Source organism: Bacillus rossius, chromosome 3 (genome assembly GCF_032445375.1).
Source record: "Bacillus rossius redtenbacheri isolate Brsri chromosome 3, Brsri_v3, whole genome shotgun sequence".
NCBI lineage: Eukaryota > Metazoa > Arthropoda > Insecta > Phasmatodea > Bacillidae > Bacillus > Bacillus rossius.
The window spans coordinates 106,606,248-106,627,305 of NC_086332.1; the positions used below are offsets into that span (position 1 = coordinate 106,606,248).

The 21,058-nt window shown below is 36.8% G+C and overlaps 1 protein-coding gene across 9 annotated transcripts in view; it reads right to left on the reverse strand.

Moving 5' to 3' along the window:
• The window catches only part of LOC134531113 (transcriptional regulator ATRX homolog), a 258,967-nt gene that overhangs the window by 63,024 nt on the left and 174,885 nt on the right, over nucleotides 1-21,058 (reverse strand). For all 9 annotated transcript variants that reach the window (XM_063366679.1, XM_063366674.1, XM_063366677.1 and 6 more), the window contains 4 exons: nucleotides 12,534-12,696; nucleotides 6,124-6,339; nucleotides 5,660-5,837; nucleotides 5,407-5,574 (listed from right to left, as the gene is read on the reverse strand). In XM_063366679.1, coding sequence (XP_063222749.1) covers nucleotides 5,407-5,574; nucleotides 5,660-5,837; nucleotides 6,124-6,339; nucleotides 12,534-12,696 — 725 coding nt within the window. The remainder of the gene's footprint in view (nucleotides 1-5,406; nucleotides 5,575-5,659; nucleotides 5,838-6,123; nucleotides 6,340-12,533; nucleotides 12,697-21,058) is intronic.

Genomic DNA, 21,058 nt, shown 5'->3' on the forward strand with positions numbered 1-21,058 from the left:
AAAAGGTTCCTGTCCGTCCACATCCACCTTACTCTACAGACTTAGCACCATGAGACTTCTGGCTGCGCTAAAAGAAAAAACATTTTGACACCAATCCCGACACTGAGAGGGGCACGACGGAGCAGCTGACAGCCCTTCCAAAAGAAACCTTCCAGAAATGCTTCTAATCATGGAATCAACGTGGATAAGTGAATTGCTAGCCAAGGAGAGTATCTTGGAGATTAGTTCAAATTTGAGCAAGTTTGTTTCTTAGTTAATAGTAACATTATTCTCCATATTTTTTGATCACACCTCATATTGTTATTTTTATTTATAAGCATTCTCTGGTATGCTGCATACAAATCTTCATTCATATTACGGAGTTGGAAACCACTGACCCAGTTAGGATTTCAAAATTAATTCCTTGATTCTACACTTCTCACGAATGTGTAAGTGTTGTACTATACCATAAAAATTTCATAGCATTTTTCTTTTTCGTATTAATATATATTTACTTTATTTTATCTACAAATAACTTATCCAGTTTATTACAGAAAATGCTAAATTGTAATGTTTAATTTGAGATATTTCTGTACAAAACACATTTTCCTCATTTCCTCATTAATTTTACATTTGAAAAGCCTTCCAAGCAGTAATAGTGTCCACGAACCATTCTTTTAGCATTGTTAGTATTTGGTTGGTTCGTTAACAACAATTTATAAATTTATTTTAATCAATTCCATTTTTGTAAAAAATCCGACTTTTCATTGTATTTTTATTAATGCAATTTCCAAAAAAAAAAAAAAAAAAAAAAAAAAAACAAAAAAAAAAAAAAAAGAGGTCTGACATTAACTTATGGATTGCAAAAATAGCCTTGAATGTTATATGATTATTATAATTTATTTTAAACTAGTTATTCTCTGTCAAGAAGTGCAGAAAATTATTGCTATAACGGTAACATAATACTGAGAATCAATATTATTATTAATATCTATACTGTATTCTTACTTTCTTTCATTTATGTTTATTTATTATTCAATAACTAGAGGTACTCGAATTTCGTTAATGATGAAATCGCGAAATTTTACTAACGATTTCGGAACTACATTCTAAGCACTTACAAATACGTTTCCAAACGCCTATTTTGATTTTACAGCATTTTGTTTTCACGAAATAACTGGCGATGCCGCGAAATTCTTGTTTCACGAAATATCTGCGAAATGTCAGAATTTTAACGTGATATGAATACATATCAAGTTTCACAATAATACTTTTGCAGCAAAACATATTCGTTTAGTAAACCAAAACATTGTAAGCCATCTTTATTATGAGATACGCCATAGATAAGTTGAAGCAAAATAAATACCAAACACTCAGCCTGAAAGCGGCAACCATTTATCAGCGTTCCTAGCGGGATGTGGATGAAGTTAGCCATTTGGCCAGGAAAGCCTAAGATGTATATCAAGTTCTGTCCCTGCCCGAACACGCCCGAATATTCACCTTTGACCAACCTCGGGTTTATTTATATATATTTATATTTCTCTGTTTATTTTAATGTAGCTATACTAACCTAACTAACCGTCCATAGTGTTTTAAAATTGTTTTAATGTAGCTAACCTAACAGACCACTTTTAATATTTGAATTCTTTTTTCCTGCACACAAATAAAACAAATCCTGAGGTTGGCCGAAGGTGAATAATCGGGCGTATTCGGGCAGGGACAGAACTTGTACATCTTAGGCTTCTCATTTGGCCATTCGTTTCCATTGTTGTATTGCTTGTAAATAATAACAGAGAGGTTATGGGATTTTAACGTAGCAATACGCCGGTCATGTTAAATGACCAAATGAGGTTTGAAAAGATCCTACGTTCCATGTAAATAGTTAAATCTGAACGAAAATAGGTAGTTGCAGTTTGTTTTGTTTGAAATTTACTTGGTTTACTTGATACTTCACAATGCCTAAGGTCGTATCAGTGTTTGAACGAGCTAAAGAATACGAGCATGAAGGATTCATTGTTTTTAATAAAGAAAAGTGGATAATGATGTGTAAATTTCGCAATATGGTAGTAGATTGGAAAAGGAAAGATTCTTGTGAAAAACACTGCAAACAGCGAGCATCTCATTTAGAGAAGAAAAAAAAGTTAAACATTAGCATCAGGTTGTGGAGTCAAAAGGCAAGTGACATTCGAGGATAATATTGTTCTCCATAAACAAGCAAAGGAAATTAAAGTCAAATTTGCAAGCTATACAGTGCATGCATTTTTTTCTGCAAATATTTCCCTAGAGAAGCTATATCACCCAGCTATGAAGGAATGGTTACATGAATACATGAAAGGTAAGTCAAGGAAATGTGTTACGGTTCTAACTTCCTAATAAACACAATTTGATGGGAAAGAGGCCGGAAAATGTGTAGTAAAACACTTCTGTAAGGCTTGCGCAGGAATCTAGTGATTGCTGTATCAAGTATCATGTACAGCTTTGTGTATCATGAAATTAAATAATTAGTAGAACTAATGCACTCATTTAACAAAAGAAAATTTTTTTTTTTACCAAAATATACCACCAATTTTTTTTTTTTTTTTTAAAAAAACCAAAATATAGCACTGAAATCCTATAGTTTATTTACCAAAATCAGACAGTTTTATTTACCATTTTTCATGGGCTCTACAAATAACATATTAAATTTGTGCATGCTAGTGGATAAATAATTTTTTCAGACAGTTCATGCACACATGCTAATACCAACACTCATATAGTTAATCATTTATTATTATCACTTTTAATAATATATTTTATGTTCATTAAATTACAGCACCTAATGCAAAGGAATATTTATTTAAACATTATGAGGTTTAGTAAATATTTGGATAACTACAAATCACACACCCATATTTTTAAAACATTTTCAATATTTCAATTTAAAGTCAGTATTGGTTGCAGAGTAAAGAATATTCGTAGTTAGCCCTCATACATCATATTTAGGGCCTGGAATTTTTCGCGATCGCGAATTTTGCGAAAATTCGCGTGAATTTCACATGAAAACGCGAAAAGGAAGTACATTCGCGAAAAACACAACATTTCTATATTACACTGCGAATATATCCCCGAAAAGTACCATTACAGTAGAAACCCGCCGATGCGACACCTCTGATGCGTCCATTTCGTTTATACGACCGTTTTTTTGAGAAACCGTGAAAAATTTGAGCAGAGAAAGTCGAAAATTTGAGTAAAATCGGCTGAAAAACAAGTCTGTAACACTTTGTTGGGCGCTGTGTGTTCAGTTTTATCTTGGCGAGAGCTGTACTGTAAGCAGGCAGGCATAAAAAAGACAGCTAAAAATAGATACCACCCCTCTAGACTGTCCACGCGGCAGTGTCTAGCCGAGCTCGGCGCGTCCACTATCGCACGAAAAGCCGTCTCAGCTGTCATGTTATCTTACCCGCCCGCAAGAAAAGCCGCTGAGGTAGCTTCTGCGAGAGCGTAAGAAACACGTCCGGCCAGGCTGGCGGTAGCGGCGGCTTGACGTCATACGTGACGTGACGCTTACCTCTCCCATCCCCTGCTAATTATTCAAGGCTCATCCCTCCCAGAGCCACAAACCATGTAAAAACCACCCCCCCCCCCCTTTTCCATCTAACATTTCAACACATTCCCTCCTTTATTTCAACCTTCTGCGTGAGAAACTGTTAGCATCCTCCTCCCCTCCCACACCGCGTGCGGCAAAAGCCAGGTTGTACAGTCCATTCTCGGTAAAATAAATATTTTTATGGGCTTATACGACTATTCTTTGCCGTTAATAAATACTTTATAAGTTTAAGTTATTATGAAACAATTTGTTTATTAGTCACACAGCAGTTTCTGCTGAAAAATCACTTATTCCTTGAATTTAATTGAATAGAAAAATTTAGCAGGGCTGTAAATATATTTATTTTACTGCATAGTTACTTTTCCATCTGCATTCCGACGTGCTTTTTTTCTTTTTTTTTACGCTGTGAAGGGACGTGGACAAGATAATTGCTGGAGCTGTCAAAATAAACATCGCTGACGGCAAGGGCGAGCGCGCATCCTGTCGTCTGTCGCTGTGATTATCTACTCCAAAAACATGTCACAGCATTTCAGGATAGCATTGTTCTTATATCTTTCGTTTATAGCCAAATGTTTTCTACCTGATCCACACAAGTTCCTTCCACACGTTTTGAACGAAAATAACCACTAGCCGGCTAGCATAGCCGAACTCGCGTGACGCGAATTCACTTAGCGCGAGTATTTATCGGAACCCATTGTTCGGGGTATGCTAGTCCGAAGTGTAATATGAATTTAAAAAGTTGTCTATTTTACACCATAAACTATTTGAATATGAAATCTATGCGAACAAAGACGATTTTTTTAAGTATTTGGATATATTTGGTGGTGGTGGGGGGTGGGTGGGGGGGGGGGGGGGGGGGTTTGGCCCGAATCTCTATCGCGACAATTCCATTTATAAGTCCGTTTTTCCGGGAACCGTGAGGGGTCGCATCAGCGGGATTCTACGTATTTGCAGATCACTAATACTCACGTAAGGTTAAAGTATCATTTAACCCAAAAAATTCCATTGACAAACTACTAAATTCGGCTAAGCATGTGGCATCGGCAGCCAAAGAAAAAAAAGAAGAAAATTTGTAGTTGCAAACATCTATAGCAAGGTGTCTGTTTTGTGTAACTGTTTTGGATTTAATTGGCTGTTATTATGCATATTAGTATATTCCTAGTATACATGGATTGTTTATCAAATATGTTAACTATTATATTCAATAACTGCACAATTTAGTCAACTTTTAAAATACCGGTAAAATTTCCATTGCATAACGAAAATACCAACTTTAAACCACCGCTTTTCTAATTTGAAAGTACCGCTTTTTGCGTACTGAAAACACCGAAATTTTCCAGGCCCTAATCATATTACATGAGCATAATAAGCAAGATAGTATATATTTTGACACCTCTAATTAATACTTTACTCAAAATTGTACTTAACTTGAACACAATTAAAGTAGAGAATATGAAATCACCACTCTTTATTTTTCTGCTATTACCTTCTTACCTTTTAAGCTCAACTTTTTTTATTTATTTGCTTTAAAATTCCGTGAAAACAAGGTCATAAGAGATAGATCCACTCCATGACTGGTGAAGGAACAGGCCATGGCCTGTGATAAGAAACCTTCCCATCATTTTCCTGGAGTAGTTGTGGAAAATAGAAAACAAGGTGTCTGTATCTGGAGTACTTCAAGTAGACAAAGCAGGAGAAGGCAAGTGGCACAAAGTTTAAAGAAGAGGTAAAACAGTAAAAGAGAAAGAGCAGAGGATGGCAAAGCTGCAGTAATGGAGGTGTTGGTCTACAAGGTACTGCACAGTTCGGTGAGTGCCATGTGTTCACGAGTAGGCACCTACCTTAGGGAGCATGGGCGTGGATGTGGTGGACGGCTCGGGATTGAAGTTGTACAGCTCCTGCAGGTCTGCCATGTTGTAGTGCCTCTCTATCTGCTGCTCGTCAACAACCCGACATGACAAGGACAGCTTCGTCACCTGCCGGTCGTAGATCTTCTCTTCCATCGTACCCTGAAGACAATCCGTAATTTTACAGCAACACCGCCTGGCATTATTTAACTCAACTGAATGTAAACTACAATCAGAAAATAAAAACCTTAGCCAGAAATCTGTATATGTAGCATGGTTTCTTCTGTCCAAAACGGTACACCCTGAAGATACTTTGGACATCGTGAGAAGGATTCCAAGAAGCATCAAATATGATGACTCTGTTTGCTCCAAACAAGTTTATCCCCAAGCCACCAGCTTTGGTGGATATTAGGAAGAGCCGAGCCCTAAAAAGAAACACAACGAATTAAAACAACAAAATGTAATGTAAACAATTTGACAATGTAGAGTTAGCATGATCATTTGTGCTGAGCATTTATCAATTCTGTGATGAAACAGTATGTGAATTTATAAAAGTAATCTTTCATGATTCTACATTGACCCTAAATTCCAAAATTATGAATGAAACTAAGAGATCATAAAAAAAATATTAAATTTAGAAATGATGTTTAGTTGGTGAAAGTTCTGTTTTGAGAAAATTTTTCCTATAGCACAAAACAAAATTTGACATACCTGAGATTTTCTTCATTGTTGAAGGCTTTGCAAAAGTAGCTGCGATTGTCCAGAGACGTTCCACCATCGAAACGAAAGTAATCGAGGCCAGGAGACCACGAGCCTGAATGGTTGCATAACAAGTCACCCACGGTGCCAGCTTGCGAAGCTTCATCTATCTGGTGAAGGAAGTACTCTATCAGGTCCAGAGAAAACAGGGACTGGCTGAACACCAAGCTGGAAAAAAAGATTCCTTTATTTACAAGTAAGAAATGAGGAATCAGAATTTTAGAAGTTTAACTGGAAAACAAATGTTTTGACTAATGATAAAATTTACACTTATTCTTTGAAACAAAATAAAATTAAGTTCACTGCTTTCAGCATTTTTCTCAGATTCCTAGGTCAACATATTTTGCCAAGTTCATTGTGTACAAGGTGAATGTGTATGTGAGCTTTTAAAATTTAGATTTATGTTTAAGCTTGTAAGCTGGGTCAGTAGGAACGTGGGCTAGTTAATAAGTAAAATAAAATAATTAATCATTTCTTTTTTGTATCTCATCCACAGCAGAGTCATCAGAGAGAGTTGCACACAAACTACATGTTAAAGGGAATCTGTGGACGGCACTGGCCAAGGCCTATTGTACGAAAATATCTGAGTACTTTCCTAAATCGATTTCAAGAACAAAAGTAAGGATGGCTTGACTGGGAATAAACCAGAGTCATCCCGAACACAAGTCTTATTTGTCATCTGAACGTTCTTGGCCCCACACTTTTAACACTAATCACAGGAATTTACCCAGCAGAACTAGCTGAACAAGGCAGGAGAGAGCTGTTTACGTGGGCTAACTCACAATGCTCCCCCACGGACAGGCCCGTCGAGAGGGGGGGGGGGGGGGAAGCAGGGGTAAAATCCCCGGGGTCCGACTCCCTTCAGGGGGCCCGAGGCCCGAGCGTAGTATGTCAACATTTTCCATCTGAAAAGGCGATGGTAGATTTAAATGACTATTAAATGTATGTATACTTTGCACTGCAATCATATGTTATTTATTGTCCGAGACCTTTATAAAATATGTTATTGGATATTATTCCCGTAGTGTTGGTTTTAAAAAGAGCTTACTTGCCATAAAAAAAACCCGTAAATTATGTACTGTCTAGCAAGCAGCGAGCCAGCGACACTTGACTGACTGGACTGCTAGTACCTGGTGCTGATAACAGATGGCGTCACAGTGAGCTCTTGAGCGGACAGCCTGTTGCGCGTGCGCCTAGCCCTAATATTTGTTGCATGTAGCGATTCCCTGTGTGCAGAGTGCAGTGCAGAGAGAGATACAAAATGAAGTTACATTTACATGTAGGCATGTAGCATTGGTCGCTGTGTGAGTGTGTTAGTGCTATACAAAATGAAGTATAATATAACTCATGTAACGTGACTTTTACGATTGTGCGAACAATTCCAAGAATTCAATAGTTGGCCTTGGTAAGTCAAGTGCATCCAGTTATCTGCTCTGCAGTTTAAGCACATGTAATGTTGTTCATAACGTCTGTGCATGTGCCTGTTTCCATGTTAAAATCAGTCTCTGCAGTTTACACAATACCACGTCTACAGTCTACAATCAATCAATTATATATTAAATTAATTTAGGGTTGTGCGAATGTTTGGTCAGTTACTTCGAAATCGAAATTCGCCACTTTAATTTAGATTTCAATTAGCATTTCAGTTATCTAAATTCGTAAATAAGCGAAATATTTCAATCCAAACAAATGTTTGATAGCTTAACAAAGTTTGTTTCGTTTTAATTGATTCAGAAAAAAAAATATTCAATGTATTTTAACCACATTCACATATGCAAGTAATGCAAACAATATACTACCTATCTGAAAAGATTTGCATAGAAAGATTTAATTACATGCTATTTAAATAGTATGCGTGTTTATTTTTGCTCTTCAGTGAAATCGCAATAAAGTGTAAACAATCATGGCCAACAATGTGAATAGACAGGTACTATTCAGTCAGACGCTGACAAAAATAGTATTGCACTAACGTTGTGGCATTGTAACAAAATCATGTAACATTTGAAAAAAAATACCCGATTCATTTATGCTCTCAAACAGCAGAGTACATATTTACTTCTGAATGTACAATTTTGAAATGTACAGAGTGGTCAACTTTATTTATATTTTACGCACTTTTTCTCTGCGTATTAAAATGTTTATAATATAGGTACAGTCAATAAATAAAGGCTGTATTCATCTAACAAGAAATTTTGTTTTCGTTTCACTTTCGCGAAACTTCGTAAATTTTCTTTCGCTTTCGTTTCGTGGGGGAAAGGTTACAATCGCACAATCCTATAAATATATAAGTTTAAAATAGATGCAAAAAAAAATTAACCCTTTACTATAACCAACCTAGTAAAATCTGATAATTGTATTAGCATTAAGTTAACTGGTATTTTTTTAATGTATGATTATTTTTTAAGTGGTGACTATCATGGAATACCATGGGGCATAGAACAGAAAAGAAAAGGCTGCTCAGGACAAGATTTTTAGTTATGCCAGATATATATTACAGGCTTTGTAGTTACAGCTAAATCGGAGGACAACAGATAAGACTTGGAAAAAGTTAATGATAGAAGCAATCAAACTGATGATATTACTCATGGGTTAGATGACAATGTCAGTGACAATGTCAGTAACAGTGGCGTTATCACCACTGTACGCTCTGATAAAACTGAAAATGCTCTTAGCAGTGTCAAAGAGAGTTCACGTGACGACCTTGCAACAAGTGCTAACACAAATGGTGGTAACTTGGAGAAAGAAGTACCCTGCGTTCTCATGATTTTATGCATAGAGCAGCACCGCAGGAGGATTTTGAAAATGGCCACATCTTGATAGATTCAATTGGTAACTCATCTTCAAATCAAACAAACAAAGAAGACCCAATCTGTGGGGGAAAACTGCTGGATTTTGATATTGGTCTGCTTAAGACAAACCCCTCTTCAAATGATGTTGAAGATGCTGTTCAGTGAGGGCCAGAAATTTTTGCTTGTTTGTTTCATTTTACAAACAACTTTATGCAACAGAACACTTTTCAATAAAATTTTAACTTGAAAACGTAAAAGACAAAACAATCCGATCGTAAGAAAACAATAACAAATGGGTATATTCAGTTCAAAGATTAATGAATGCACAAAATATGAGATCCGTGCCTTGGTAAAGCGCGTGCACCATTTTCATAATCGTTGCTAGTTTGCGCCACTAGTCTCGCTTGGTGCTGGCCATAGATGCTACTAGCGAAGTGCACAGTCTTCCTGATGTGATACTATCCATATCTATGGTGCGATAAAGTTATTTTCTTACGATTGCAAAGGTAAACAATGAACTTTTTTCAAAATAAAAGCATTAAAACGTAGTTTATCAGGAGGAATAAAACAAAAAAATTTGTGAACTTTAGGACTTTTTCGCTTCGTAAAAACCTATGAAACCGGAAATTAATGATTTTATATGCGTATGTTCCGGGAAAGTAAACCATTGTAAATATAGTTCATTCTGCGGGATCAAAATTAATCGGCGTATGACACGGGAAAATGTATGAAACGGGAACGTATCATCGAGGTTCTACTGTAGTTGTATTTTGTACGATGGTGACTCAAAACTTAATTCAATACAAATGAACAAGCATTCTGGTATCAAAAAAATGTATCGAACTTACAGTTTCGATACTCAATACTTTGCGATACCGTCAAGTATCGAAAGTATCGAGGTATCGAAGTATCGAAAATCCCATCACTATTGATAACATTAGGTATTTTTAACAGTGATGGGATGGGGCCCCACTGTTAGTATCCCCTGGGCCCTGGCCTGCTCTCGACAGCTCTGCCCACAGAGAGAAAAATACATGAGCAAGGAACTGATATATAAAGAATTAGGGAGGAAAAGTACATGGGAAATAGACAAGCTCCAAGGAAACAAGACGAACAATGATGACAAATGACGTTGAGACACTTCAGGTGTCTCATGTGATTATGTTTAGTGTTTATTATGTTTAATTATAATTTTAACGTAATTTTTAAGTAATGTTTTCATATTTATTTTTACATACATCTTTACTAGTTTTAGTTAATATTTAATCAAGTACTGTGGTTTACCGTGCGGCCATTGACCCCTACTAAATGGACTTGTCCACGCAGGAGAGAGGGGGAAATTAGCGGAGGGAGGTGGATGACGTCACGGGAGTGTGACGTATGCGGCGAGCGGACTTTTTTTGGACTCTGTGCAGTCGTAGTCGAGAGAAGCTTGCGGGCGTTGACCGACGGCGGGTCAGTTGTGAATATGGGTTCCCAGGGTAACTCCGCGCAAGGGAGTTGGGACACGACCCACACTTCGGTATGAACGGTTAACCATGGACACTGCTACGCGGAGTTATCGTTGCCGCGGCCCACATCAGCTGCATTATTTTTTTGATAATTTGGAATGTACGGCAACGTATTTCGCATGAACGATTTTAAACTTTTTTGCAAGTCGCGAGTGTTAATCCACCACGCCCCGAAGTGCGTCGACCGGCGCCATTTGACTGTGCAACATGGTCATCTACGCCCAGTCTACAGCCCGGGTACCCGAGGCGCTACAGTTTGGTAAATTTCTACTGCACGGCGAGCAACCAATGTAAGTAAAACTTCAATTTATTAATGGTGGAAGAAGAGGTTGTTTTGGGACGGTAGCCAAGATTTCGTGTGGACTCTCCCCCCCCCCTCCCTCGCGCGGCGATGAAGGACAGACTTAGACTTATGCGATGGCAAGGTTTTTGTGCCGCAGGTAACGTGATCGCTACGGCCGGGCGTCACGTATAGCATTTGTAAATTTTATGTCATTTTTTTAGGTATTTTATTCCACTTGTCTGTAGTTCATGTATTCTAATTTATCCGGAATAAATTTAAATGTTTGTATATAAAGTAATTGGTCTGAACGCTGCAATAACCTACTGCATACACAATCAAATTTGTAATTTAGTTTTGCGTCTCTACCGCGTTTACGCAACTAGCCTTGGCGAAGTCAAGGTTAGCGGGGTTGAAAAACAATGCTTGTAACTGGCAGTGCGGGTAGAGATGGACGTGGGCTGTTTGCCCCCGCACGGGGTAATTTTTTTACACCCACAACGTTAACAAGGAAGAATCCCAGAGCTGAGTCTTTAAATACTTACACTATAGAAATAATACAGGATGAGTTTGAATTGGACTGAAAAAACTTCGGCCACAGTTCATCACAAACAAATAAGTTTAAAAAAAAATGTAATAACTTATGGTCTAAAAAGCTTCCGAAAGCTGGTATAAATTTTTGAAGTTGGACATTTTTATCGTAAATAATAGAGAAGGTAGTTAAGATGGTACCCTGAGCGTCTGGATTATGTTTGATTGAATAACCTACAACCTACAACCTCCACAAATGTTGTCGCTGTCACAAAATTATTTAATTGAAATAATTGGGGGAACCTTTATTTTTTACGTACTTCGTGATGTGTTACTATCCCCAATTATTTCAATGAAATATATTTGGTAACGTAACAAAATTCACTGTGGTTGTAGAATTTTATTCAATTAAATATAATACAGATGCATACTGTTACATCATAAATACTTTCTTTATTATTTACAATAAAGATGTTGTTCAGCTCCAAATTCAAAGGTATATACCAGTTTTGGGAAACACTTTAGACTGTAAGTTGTATAGATATTTTCAACTTATTTTGTCGTGATGAACCTGCAGACTCATCCTGTATAGTCATTTCTTATTTGACTTCCAACCTAATAAGCAACCCAGTAATGATCTTACATATCGTCGCTTAGCTAACACTATTGCCTAAATAACACTTCAGTAACTTCACAGGAGGGTCAAAAAAACTGCTTATTTTCAAGTATATAGTTAGTGTGTTTATAATGTAATGGTATTTTTATTTTCAATCAACATTTTGAATACTATTTTTTATTAAAAAGCAAGGGAAACCTACAGCATGGAGCCACAAAGCAAGCAAGAGCCTACTGCAGTATCTACTTTGTGTATTTAAACGGATCCATTTTTGTTTTATGGTACTTCTATCTCTAGGATTTTTGCAGTAAAAATTGTATTGGTGGGGATGCAAAACGTTCACTAGAATGTGTTAGAACCAAAAAGTCAATTTCGTTTTAAGATGTCAGTTAGGTGGTATTGTTTGCTAAGCAGCAATATGCAATATCTCAGAGTTAGTATTATGGACTTCACAAATAACAAATGTGATTTAATGCCAAATTTGTTCAAACCCTGAAAGAAAAGTAAGTAACTCCCATGACAAGACCAATTATGTTAATTATGTCCCCCCAAGAAAAATACGGCAATCTTTACTAAGATAATAACATGCTAACAGTAAGTGCAGAATAAGAATGCAACGCACTCTAGGAACTCACACTTTATCTCCTATCTTCTCACACTCTCGCAGGATGGAAAACAGCAAGAGCAGCTTCCCGCTCTCGGCCAGATTCGAGAACGCCTTGTCGTCCTCTATCAACGGCTGCCACCACTCTTGGTACGTCTTCACTTCTTCCTCCACCTCCGGCTCGCTGTCGCTCACTGTGCACACAATCCTCACTCGCTGACGTGTTTCACTCGCTTGCAGTCAGCAAGAGCTTGTCAGCTCTTGTCACGATAACTACCTAGTTTAATAAGGATTCCTGAAGAATTTCAGCACATTGTTTGGAAATTTTTATTGCAACATTGTGTGCAAAAATTTTCAGGAACAAATGTTTTTACATAATATTGCATTATATTACCAGAGAGTTTGAGTAAACACCAGGCAGAAGAAGGTGTCATGAATTGCCTTTTCAACACATGGGAACTGTAAAAAAAATGCTTAAGATTTATTAAACATTTATTATGTTAAAAATTTGAATAATCTTAGGGTAAATTGCAATTTTGCAACACAATTTGGACCATCAGGTCAAAACAAACACACTAAATTCAAAGGCTACTTTCAGGATTAGAGCAATTTGACACAGGAGATAATGTTACAAGGAATGCGTTGAGAGGTAGTAGTATTAACTTGTACTAATAAGTAAAACTACTCCAATATGCAAGACTTTCAACTTATTCAAAACAGACAATGTTTTATGTACTGTCTAAACATAAGATGAATTATTCAGCTTTAAAAATTACTTCGTAGTGCATTAGGTTTTATTTAAGTTGAGCCTCACAACTCATCGTCAGTGAAGTCATTGGACGGCATCACATGACATAATTCGGGAACATGGGGATAGAATCTGCCAGGGCCTATCATTAGGAAACATCTTAGAACTTGCATTGAATGATTTTGTAAAACCATGTAAAGCTGAAATCAGGGTGTATTATAGATGGTATTCGAACCTGGGTCCCATGGAATGTGAGTCCTACCACTGCACCACATTGCTCTATAAAGCATTAAGTCAGCTGATGTAGCTTAGGTATTCACTACACTTAGTTGTCAGTTTCAATTATGGCCAAGTTCTGGATGTAATTAGTAGGGACAACATTATATGGTGAAATGTAATAAAACCCGAAATACCATCAAAAAGAATGTCAAAATACACACCGAAATGCAGTTAACACACCATACAGCAACAAAATGCAAGTTATATCATGGAATTAAGTAGCATTTAACCAAAACTTAATTCAAATAATAAAAAAGCAATCATTAAATAACCGAAATTCAAGGAATATCATTATTTCAGGACAAAAAATTGGACCAATGTGCATGGATCAGAAAAATTTAATCATTTTTAATGTGTATCTCTTTGTAACATTGCAGAATTCCTGCCGCCTACCACCAATAACACTTGACTGAGAATGTTTTACGTTGATGTTTTCTGAATGTTAGAGATTATTTTGTACTCATGTTTCTTTTATTATTTAAAGTAATTTAAGTCATTTTATTTGTACTTTAATATTATTATTGAGTTGGGATAGGTTCTATATCAAGCTGAATATTGTGAGTTTTACTATTATTATTTCACTGTAATTTACTTAATCACTTAAAATTAACATGTATATTAATTACGTTTTGTCAAATTTTAAAGCATATTCTGGGTAATAAGACTATAACATTCTATAACATTTTAGAAGGTTTCAAAAGAAAGGAAGACAGGCATGACATTGTCACCAGAAAGTTACTTTTTCAAGCCTCAAATTATTGGAAAAACCCAGCACATGGGTGCGTGACTACGCAGCAATAGACTGGAACTTTAGTTGGACTTTGCCTCGCCAGCCAATCAGAGCGAGCCCTGAGGTGGTGTGATGTGTCTTCCCAGACTTATGGAGAAAAACTTTTTTTCAATATTTTTCCTACTACATGGTTAAGTACTGAATACTGTGTTGTGATTGGTCAGTTGGCCCACGGAGTTGCTCTCCCTTTGTTTCTAACTTTGTAAAGGAAGGTAAATGCGTGGTGCAAGTACTTTTCACTCAATCGTCGCTGCATGCAGCCGTGTCGTCGGCAGCTCGCGAGAAAAAATGAAGTAAAATAGCTAACTTCATGGCTGAGGTCGGGGCCAGGCCGAAATGTAACCTTTTTATTAAAATGAAATTTTGGACTTTTAACTTAAAATTAAAACAAAGGGCCTTTTTTTTTGTTAATCGAGCAACGTGCTACAGTAAATATGTGATACAGCGTCTGGAAGTATTATGTATGAACTTTTTTGTTTGTTTGTGAGGAATAATAATAAAAGAACCGCCTTGAACCTTTTCATTTTAATGCAAATATCCAAAGGGAATAATTTATCTTTGATGTTGGCAACTATACGAACTTAAAAAACCAAACTCCAAATCATCATATAGAAACAAACTTTTCAAGTGATTTAAGTGTCTAGTTAATGTTCTGGGTTGTATTGCCGGCCCAACCTGGTATGTATTGAATCACTTATAAACCACAAATGCTCTGTTCTGAATGTATGTTTTGGACTAAATTATTGCAAATTATTTTATCGTAAAAATCCCCCATAGAAATTTTACCAATATTTTGGTGGTGAAAGTATTACAAAACATCTTTTATAAAATTATAAACAACACCAAAACCCTCAGTTTTAAGAATGAAATTGAACTAAAAATAAAAGCATATAATCTTGTGTATAGTATACCCAGCATACAGTGGTTCAATAATTAGCCTGTCAAATATTGCTTCCTTTCTAATTTGTACTGATATAATACAGCAGTTAGATCAAGCAGTAATCAGTTCAACCCATTTTATATTCATGTAGGGGTCATTCCAAATCAAATCATTCAGAAAAAAAAAATTTTGCACCCCACCCTCTCCAAATTTTATAAAAATTTTTTTACAGCATCTATGAACAGATATAACAACGCGTGTTTTTATTTTGGCCAAATTCGCTTTAGTTATTATTTTATAATTTTTTTAGAAAATGGTGCATTTTAACCAATCTGTTAATTGAGGTGCAAGATGAAAAAGGCACTTTTCAGTAAAAATTTAACTGTGAAGTTATTATTTAATACTAACTAATGAATTTTACAATTCTTAATTGAAATTTCATCAGGGTTCCAAAATTCAGGCTAAAAATAACATTAGACTCATATTAAACCCTGTTTTCACTCTTTAAAGTTGGCGCTCTGTACTTTTTTTTAATTGTACAGCGATTTCCGTAAATGTTCATAACTTTTTTCTGGCTGATCCAATGAGGCTGAGAAATGTCTCATTTGAAAGAGGATGCAAAGTACTATAATAATATAAAATAAAATTCATGGGTATTTGATGTTATCATTTGATAAAAACGGAAAAAATTATTATATTGCTTTGAATTACTTTTGAATGTTTCTATGTTTGTGCGTTCCTAAACCACTGATCCAATCTCGATGAAATTTTGCACACTTGACCTTCTAAACACGAGGATGGTCACTGTTTAGGCGAGATTACGATAACACCGACCCTTAAAGCAAAATTTAAGGTGGCGCTCGAGTCGTATGGATAGTTATCTGTCAGTATTTTATAGTATTTCCTCTTTGGTATTGCCAAAAATATAATGGTGGGAGAGAGGGTGGGATAGAGGAAGATAGAGGAAGATAGAGGGAGGGAGTGAGTGAGAAAGGGGTAAAGGGATGGAGGGTGAGAGGAAGGGAGAGGGATATATATATATATAGAGAGAGAGTTAGGTATAGAGAGAGCTTGTGCCGGAAATTAGGCATTTCGACACTTTTTTTTCTATAATTTTATTAAAATTTTAAATTATTTTTGGAAATTTTATTTGCTCTATAATTTGGTTACTAAAGGGCGATTTACACTTTGTTAGGCTGGTGTACTCCCCTAAGTTAAACTTTGTGCCAGTAGTCTGAAGCACCTTTCCCAGAGACGTATCTGATATTTTGCAGATCTAATAAATGCTGGCAGCCAGTTTAAAATTTCCCTCGCTTACAGGCACGTCCCAGTCCTGTAACGTTACTTCACTTCATGACTAAAACCGCCTACAACAGCTCTGGACGAGTTGTTACCATTTCTCAGAGACGAGCTGACCATAGCCTTTACTGTCATGAATACGTATTAGGTTCTCTCCTCGAAAAGCACGTCATGGACGCTTGTTCTCAGCGTCATTGCACTTTTGTTCACCCCCCTCCTCTCAAGGTTCTAAGAATTCGCCTAAGGCCAATGACAGGTCAGAAACCCCAGCAGACAGCGACTGTCTCCAAGGACGCCTTGCATAAAAAATGTGTGTGCCAAGATGGACCGCACACGATACCTAGCGGCAAACTCGCGAACCGCCCAGCCAACTTACCCTGTAGGCCGCCAGAGTGTAGCACCTGACTGTCCCTTTAACCCTTGGTATAAGCAGACGCCTTGGGCGAGTCGATTCTTTTTTATTTCAGACACCCCCTCAACAGGTAGCGCTAAAGTCGGCCAGTGCTACCAACTTCGAGACATCAGTCAGAGTTTTTTTATAATGCCCACTCGGGGAACTTCGGGACCTTTCGGTCCGGACTCCCAGCCCCCTCCCCCCCAACTTTTGATTCAAGATTTACTTTTAATTACGAGACGCGGTTCTTCGCGGGACACTTCGCGTCGCGACTGCAGACGGACCGTTTTGTGAAAATCGGCGGATCGACGAGACACTGCAAGACTTCCATCCGGCCGCAACAGACTGTGTAGTCGCCTAAATAAGGGATGCTATCCCTATAATCTTTTCAAGTAGTTTAGTCCGTCTGCTTAGTACAAGAATAATAGTTATTTTTCTTTTAAATTTATTTATTTTGAAATGAAGAAATCAACCGCGCCCAGCTGCGTAATCGCGGGATCCAGTTCCTGGCGGGCGACGCATCAGTAAACAGAAGCCAACTCCCCTCTCTGGTGAGTGACGATCCGCGACTTTCCCCAACCTCCCCTTAACTTTTACGGGCATTTTCTGCCCCGTATACTGTCTGTGTACAAGTTCTGATCAGTTTTGATTCGGACTGTTCCAGACAGGGTCCGAAAGCCGAACGCCGAATTGGTATTTTCATCTCCCTTCCACAACAGGACACAAGCGCCCTGACATCATGTACCCGCGTGATCTCCGGGAAACGAAGCCCCGACCTCCGGTGCTTCTGTATCTTTTGACCCTTTCTGAACTTTCTTTAAATTACGTCGTCAGATGCAGTTAATTAGATAAACATAATTTCTTGACTTTAAGTATATATCCTGGGATCGTTTAAACATATTTGTATTTTTTTTTTTATTGGTTTGTGTATTTTTAGTAAATGAAACTTTTGATAATTCCATGTACGGCCGGCCAATAATTTTTTTTGAATATACCTGAGAGCTGTTTAAGAATGTAATTAATATTGTACGTTAATATTTTCTTTTATCTGTTATAAGTTTCCTCAGTATGGAGTAATTATATTTCAGACGGAATCACACCTTGTTTTTGTTCGTTTCTAATAAACTGGTGAAACCTAAAGATCCACCCAGCAAGGCAGAGATGGTGGTCAGACCGTGGTTGGCTGCTACAAAAATAATAGCAGTTAGCATGGTTTGAACCTTGCTACAAGCTATACAGATAGAGATAGAGCGGGATAAGAGAATCACTCACACACACTCTGTGTATGTATTTGTATGTATTGTATTTAAAAATTTGGAAAAAAATGAAACAGGCATTGCAACACATGCCGGGCATTAGTTAGTGTATGTATGTATGTACTTATGTATGTATGTATATGTGTATATATATGTGTGTGTATGTATATATATATGTGTATACACACACACACACATACATATATACACACAAACTCGACAATGGCTCTACCGATTTAAATAAGTTTTTTTTTTGTTTGCCACAATACTAGGGTTGTTAATTAAAAAAAGAACATTAGGAAAAACCCAAAGAAACAGCCGAAATAATGAAAAAATCTAAACTGGTAATTTTGTATGGGAATTGCCATTTCCTATTTTATTCAATAGATGGCATACGTGGCGGACTTTTCGTTTGACAGCTGCGCCATGCATAACCATTTTTACTCTATGTGTTTTTCATTCCGTGCTGTACTGCAACTATGTATATTTCAGCCCCGATTAAGTAATTATTTATTTTAATTTATATTTATTCGTTCAATGTATATATTTTTATTATTTGAAAACTTTTTGTATTTAATGTGTATATCTATTTAATTGAAACTCTATGACAAAAACGAACGTTGGAGACTAACAATTGCAAGGACGTTCTAGAAGCAATTGAAATTTAAACGGTAAACTGTTAATTTGACACAGTGTTTATTAATGTAAAATGTTATTCCTATATGTATTAATTCAAATTTAATGTGAGATTTTGTGTTCCGCGCTATTGTTGCGCGCGGAATTGATGTGTTTGATTTAAAATAATGTAACTATCTTTAGTTCTCAGCCAATCAGGAGCCGTAGTTTAAAATGTGGCACACATTGTTAGATGACTTAAATTAAGAAGGTTTTTAGAAATAATGTAATGGCCTATTAATGGATGAACACATATAAAATGTCGTCTGAATTTTATCCTGAAAAATTAGCTATCAGGAATAGGCAACCACACCAAAGGACGGAATCAATGTATTGTTAGAACGTCAGTGAATATTATTAGGGCTTTATCCAAAAGGATAAAGTTATTAGGAGTGTATAAAAACGAAAGTAAGAAATGACTGAGTCTGTTACTCCATTTCGTTAGTACGAATCACGTATCACATTCATACTTAGTTATTCTGCGGCCTTATTTCAAAAAAGACTTTGATAAACAGAAATATTGTAAAATTAACTAAGTGAACCTAATTTGACACACTATTATAACACACAACTGTAATTACCCAGTGGTCTGGGAGAGAGAGCATCAGAGATCTACGGACATAAGTTATTTTGATCTAGCTGAGGTAAAGACTTATGTAAACCCTAATTATGTATGTACTAAATCTGTGTATGAGATTTTCGAACCCGAACAAAAGAGACACTTGATTAGTTAATGAATGTGCGCATCGTCACGCCAGACATTTTTTTCAATATATAGGTGTTCTGCAGTGCCACAATGGTTAGGATTTTTTGAAAGCAATAAATACTTTTACTTTTTGATATAAACCTGAGATACTTTGAATTTCATTAATAAATAATTAAAAATTACCATTGTGTTTTGTATGATATTGTAGTCTACCTATTACCAACTGAATTAATACCCATGAAATACATGTGTATACACATCTATGTGTCAATATAAGTATATAGTAACAGCAGTTAAGTTAGTAGTAACTGCACATAAGGAATTGACTTAACACACTGAGAGACTTAGAAGGTAGTCTACAGACATATATAAACTGTCGCCTCAAAGTGGGGTTTAGAAGGAGTAGTACCAGAGTCTACGTACCTCTACCTAACTGTGGCCTAGAAGAAGTAGCACATAGTAAACTGACTTTACCAATGTGGGGCCTTCAAATTGTTTTTCGTAAAAGAAAGGTACCTAGTGGATTTTGTTAAAGCAAATTTAATTACATACATTTTGCGAACATTATTTTTAATCAGCCATTCTATTAAGGCAAACTGACTTTGCTGGCTTAGATATATTTACAAATTAATTCAAATGTGTTTTAGCAAAACTCGAGGAATAAGTTTGATGTTAATAATAAGTTTGACGTCGACCGGGGCTACGCCCTCCATAAGCCAGATGTGCCTCACGCCGTCACCACCCCTCTCCTCCCACCACCACCCTCTATTTCAAACCTCCCGCCCCGTGTGCAGGTGTGTGTGTGCGTGTCAGGCTGCCGACAAGAGGCGAGAGTAGAGTCTGTGCCACGACTCCTTTTGTTTTCTCGTTCAATTTTAATGTTTACGTAATTGCTACATGTCTTTTCTTTAAATAATATTCCCTAAGGATTATGTTTGCAGTGCTAGTTGGTAAGGACGGCTCAGCGCACCACGCGGCAGGCAATGGAACTACCCGCAACCAGTTTGAACCATAATCCTAATTTAAATAATTAATACTCAACATAAATAATTAAGGAAACCTTGGTATAATTTTATTATAGAATTTTTAGTGTATTTGTTTTAGTTAAATATGTAGTAATAAATAACAGGAGAGACTAACGGTAAATCCAGCGCTTTCCGGCCGCCATACTGCCCTGGCCTCTTCAGTCGCTTCCGTTCGTCACCCGGGGTAGGATGCTTGGTGAGCACCGCGCAACTTCGCTTTTTATATTCAACTGATCTCTTAGCATCCGCCGGACTTTTTATAATTTCTAAAACCTTTTTGTATTTACGAGGCTTACTCCAGGTGGCTGACTCATGTCAATAAATATTTAAGTTCATTTAGAACGTTTAAACACGAACCACATCTTAGACTCACAAGGCCAGGCCACAAGGTGACCTGGTCAGCCTGTAAACCGATTCTTTCCCGCCGTTGGCGTTATTAACATTTTTAATGTGGTAATGTAGATGTAGCGCAACAGGAGACTTGTTTGTAACGTTACAGCAATA